The sequence below is a fragment of the Poecilia latipinna genome, unplaced genomic scaffold, assembly GCF_001443285.1.
Source record: "Poecilia latipinna isolate Pla-1442-1.1 unplaced genomic scaffold, P_latipinna-1.0 Scaffold3587, whole genome shotgun sequence".
Lineage (NCBI taxonomy): Eukaryota > Metazoa > Chordata > Actinopteri > Cyprinodontiformes > Poeciliidae > Poecilia > Poecilia latipinna.
The window spans coordinates 6,358-11,077 of NW_015116203.1; the positions used below are offsets into that span (position 1 = coordinate 6,358).

The window sequence follows — 4,720 nt, forward strand, 5'->3', positions numbered from 1 at the left end:
CGAAAACCACAAACAAGAACGCAGATCCATGTGTTCTGAAAGGCTGCCTGTGGCCCAAACGTGGACGCTACGTCACTGTGCCGTACTACATCTCTCCTTTATACAGTAAGAAGTTCTGCCTAAAAAGCTGTATTGTATTTTGTGTACAAGGCAAAAAATACAATGGTTTAAAGGTATCGCAAGAGAGTTAAGAGAGCTACTATTGTGCTCTTCATTAAATGATATAAGTGTATTTATGCTCTTGTGTTTACAGATAATCTCTTAGCTGCTTAACAGACATGTTGCTCATGATTTGCAAATATATAATTAAAAAATGCCAGTTTCTCTGAAAGCTCATTGAACTTTGAGGGTTAGGGTTAATCTTAACTCTAATACTCTCAAAATTGGACAATAAAACATTTTAGCTCCTTTGTAGACGTGTTTTAAAAACCTTGGTGTATCTGGAAGTAACCGACCCATGCCCACTTATTCATGTTTCATTATTCAAGAATGAACTGAAAAGATTTAAATGAATGTTACCGATTTTTTTACAGCTCAAGATGAACACAACGGCATCCGTATAGCACTCTTTACCTTAGAGCTGACCACCTGCATTCGCTTTGTCCTGGGTAGTTACAGAGATCGGGACTACATCCACTTCGAACCAATGGGGGGGTAGGAACACACTCCTCACACACATTCATGGAGATTGCATGACTGCATCCATCAATAGTTGATTTACATGGTGTTTTATTGCATCACCCAGGGTTATGTTGTCATAACGATGTCATTAATGAGCAAAATCTGACTATTAATTATCCTTATTTACATTTGATTAAAGTTTATTAGGTGAAACGTATAAGAATACTCATATTACAAGTTAAGCATGAACCAAACACATTTTTTTATTAAATGAAACTAAGTTGTACTTCATCCTCAGAACAAGTCCAGTTAGAGTTGGAATTGGGAAACTAAGAATAACATCATTAAAGTTCACATCATTAACAATCTATGTTTTTCTCTGGTCTCCATGTGGAACATGTCAGGTGTTGGTCCTTCATAGGACGTCAGAGTGGAGGACAGTTCATCTCCCTGGAGAGACATGGCTGTTTGGAGCATGGTACAATTCAGCATGAGGTTCTTCACGCTCTGGGTTTCCACCACGAACAGGCCCGCTCTGACAGAGACGAACATGTTGAGATTCTCTTTGAAAACATTGAGGAAGGTAAGTTTGAAGTTAAAAGAATCTGTTTCATAATTCTGTACTTCACTTACACAAATAAAAATAGAAAATATTTTGAAGTTGCATCTTTAAAATATTGGATTTATCCCTAAAACATTCAGCCAGGTCGGTTTGGTTAAGTGATCTTACCACAGTTTTCAAACTACATCACATAGAAACTATTTAAGATTACATGTTTAAAAATAACTGATAAATACTTTGTCTTTCCTTGTCTGCTGCACAGGAGCAGAGAACAATTTCGAAAAAGAAGAGACCAACAACTTGGGAACTCCCTACGACTTCACCTCCGTCATGCATTATGGAAAGTGAGTTGCAGGAAACTTCTCTCCCATGATGTGATTTATTCAACTCATATAGATGCTTGGAGATTTAGTCTGGCAAAATTGCTTAGTTTTGCTGAATGGAACTTTCTGAACTCTAGAAAGATGAAAATCCAACTGGTGAAATAAACAGTTTAAGCATCTTAAAAAATTAATCATAATCTTAAGGATATATTTGTGTCTTCTTTTAGGTATGCATTCTCCAAAAATGAGAATCCTACCATTGTTGCCAAGTCCGATCCTAACTATGACTGGGGGCGAGCCACTAAAATGAGCGCCAACGACATAGCCCGCGTCAACAGGCTTTACGGATGCTGTGAGTAACAAAAATAATTAGTTTTACAGTCTTAAAAATATTTGAAACTGTTCTAGTAGTCTCTAAATGTCTCTATTTTCTCTCTTAGAGTAAAATGACTTGAAGAAATCAGCTCAACAACAGCCAAGAATTGATCTGCTGCGAGAATATAATCAGCTCATAAAACGTTAAACTGCAAACACCTAAAAAGATCATCTGGAGCCACCTGCTGGTCAAAGGTTGCATTGCATCTCCTGTTGATGGGAGGTTCCTCGGTCAACTTCATGCAACTTTGATTTGAATTTGCTTATTGCTTTTAATTTTACATAGAACCTCTATGTAAAAGAATAAAATTATAATTTTTGATTAAAGCTGTATTCATTTCAAAAGCGTGAAAAAAAATTTTTTTTGCTAATACATTACTGAATAAAAGGCTTCATTGCATGGACAAAATTGATGATTGTAATTGAAATTGATGCTCTTATGAGTTTTTGCTGTTTTGTTACATTAAAATGAAGGAAATCAGAAAAAGGTATCAAAGTTAAACCCAAAGTCCAGCAACATGAAGCTGCCAACACCTGAACACCTGATTGACAGGAAGTCTCACTGCCAAACTGGGAGGATTAAAGATCCTGTGGGGCTTTCTGGTCCAGACTGGTAGACATGTGATGGCCAACTGGTTGTAGTGGGAAGACAAGGCAACACAGTTTTATTTGTGAAGCACATTTTCAGCAACAAGGCAACTGAAACTGCTTTAAATGATAAGAAGGAAAATAAAAACCAACAAACAAACAAAAAAAAACATTTTACTACAGAGGCAAAGTAAGAAACATGATGAAAGCATCTTTTGCAGTTTTCTGGAAGTTTGTTCCAGATTTGTGGTACATAGAAGCTGAATGCTGCTTCTCCATGTTTGATTTGGTTCTGGATGCAGAGCAGAACCAGAACCAGAAGACCTGGAAGGTATTTGTAGCACCTTTAACCACTCTATGCGTGAAAACTAAAATGGAGGGTGCTTGGGTTCAATATCAATCTGGTACCCCAATCAGTGTGCAGCACCACTTACCTTGTTTATGACAAATATGACCCAGAGAAACATTAGAATGTTAGGCAAAGCAATTCAGCCTAACTTTATTAAACTAAAGTGAAAGGGAAATCTGACTATTTAATCACCACAATAAACTTTAAAGCCAGAAAACTCTTAAGATTTAAAGAACCTATATATAAGGCATAACAAATAAAATGTTAATGGCCACCTTTTCCCTTCAACCAGAGCACAAGAAATGTCCACACACATCAAGATACAGTAATAAACAAATGTAACCCAGTCAGTTTCTTACTCACGACCTCCAGGAGAGTGGAAAAACGTTGCAGGCCTGTTACAAAAAACCGAGGAGTTGAAATCCCTGAGGAAAAAATTGAGAGTGTTGCAATTAACTCGTCCTGTCCTCCCGACTTCCATTGAACGCATCAGAGCACTTGGGGCTGAAATGGCAAAGCCAAATAAAATACACAGTGCAACGTCACACTAATACCTCTTTCAATTGCAATATTTACATAAAATAATGATCTTAGTTGATTTACAAACAATACTGTTTTGATTACTAAGTAAGCAAATTACTTAATAGCTACCTTTACCCTTTATATTATTTAAATATTATAGTAAAGGAAAATACTTGTTGGGTTCTGCAGGGGAGTGTTTTCTACATTTTGAGGGTGGCAGGTTGATGGGATCCAGCTGGTGCTCATCATCACCAACCAGCAAGGGCCTTAAATAGGAGTGGCTTCACAGAAGCAGATGCCAGATGTACAGTGGTACACTAGCTCTCTGTGCTGCATCTAAAGTGTTTAACTTGTCCCTGATGCCTCTCCCATCGCTTTCTTCTTCCTGGAACCAGCTCTGACCACTCTGTGATATTCATATCCACCTGGATTACCTGACCCGCGCTGCTCTGCTAGGCCTTGCCCCTGGATTCCTTCACGACCACCATCCCTGCTGCTGCCTGTCCACCCTCAGTTACCTGTTGGAACTCCTCCACCTGGAAACCCTTCACTGCACCAACTGCTGAGAAACCCATGTACCCTCCTCTGCTCATCTGAACCCTCAAACCGTAAGCCTTCACAAGGCTACACCATCATTCCCGTCATTATTTCTCTGTCTAACCGCTCACCTTTTCTCATTTCCTCCTCTGGCCCGGTTCCTCCATGCTGCTGCTGAGCTACACCTCTCTCCATTGCACTTAATTGTTCAATAAATCTGTTAAACTGCGTTGGGTGTCTGTAGTTGTTGCTTCTAGTGATGGGTAGATGAGGCGTCATGTATCATTTCGACACATAGCAAAACTGATACTGTCACTCAATACTGACACCTGCTGGACGTTAAAAATTCCTACAGGCAACGATGACCTAGTGCATACAATAAGATTTAAGTCTTAATATTTTATTGAATATTATATATTGTATTATGTCATATCTTCAGTTAAATTTAAAATATATTTGATATACAGTCAATAAAAAATGTGAACATGAACCATAAAGTGAAAATTTAAGTGAATGTGTTTGGAATCAGTATGGTTGTGGACTGTTTCCCCATAAATTTTTATTAAGTTTTTACATTTTGAAATTTACCCTGTTGCACTTTTTTGAAAACTCCTGCTGTAGAAAAAGTAAATGCTAAATTTACAGCGAACCCTTGTTTTTCTTAGGGGTTGCATTCAAAAAAATAACCTGTTATAGTCTAAATCTGTGAAGTAGTTGTCTTACAGTTATTACACAGCATAAATACTCTACATTGAAACCAAATAAAACCTGTTTTCAGATCAGCAGATGTGCATGTGCATCAATGGGGCCTTAATGTGATCTGGAGTCATGTCACTAAAGCGT

The 4,720-nt window shown here is 37.9% G+C and overlaps 2 protein-coding genes across 2 annotated transcripts in view; both read left to right on the forward strand.

Annotated features, from left to right (window-relative positions):
- Positions 1 to 2: 2 nt before the first annotated feature.
- On the forward strand, positions 3 to 2,281 carry LOC106941283 (low choriolytic enzyme-like; the record flags this gene model as incomplete). Its single annotated transcript, XM_015024245.1, has 6 exons — positions 3 to 105; positions 534 to 654; positions 1,026 to 1,204; positions 1,446 to 1,527; positions 1,734 to 1,858; positions 1,947 to 2,281. Coding segments are annotated over 6 exons (612 nt in total), but the record flags the coding sequence as incomplete, so codon positions are not given.
- Positions 2,282 to 4,136: 1,855 nt separating this feature from the next.
- The window catches only part of LOC106941284 (low choriolytic enzyme-like), a 7,725-nt gene continuing 7,141 nt past the window's right edge, over positions 4,137 to 4,720 (forward strand). The window contains exon 1 of the mRNA XM_015024246.1: positions 4,137 to 4,140. Within this exon, the coding sequence (XP_014879732.1) occupies positions 4,137 to 4,140 (4 nt within the window). The remainder of the gene's footprint in view (positions 4,141 to 4,720) is intronic.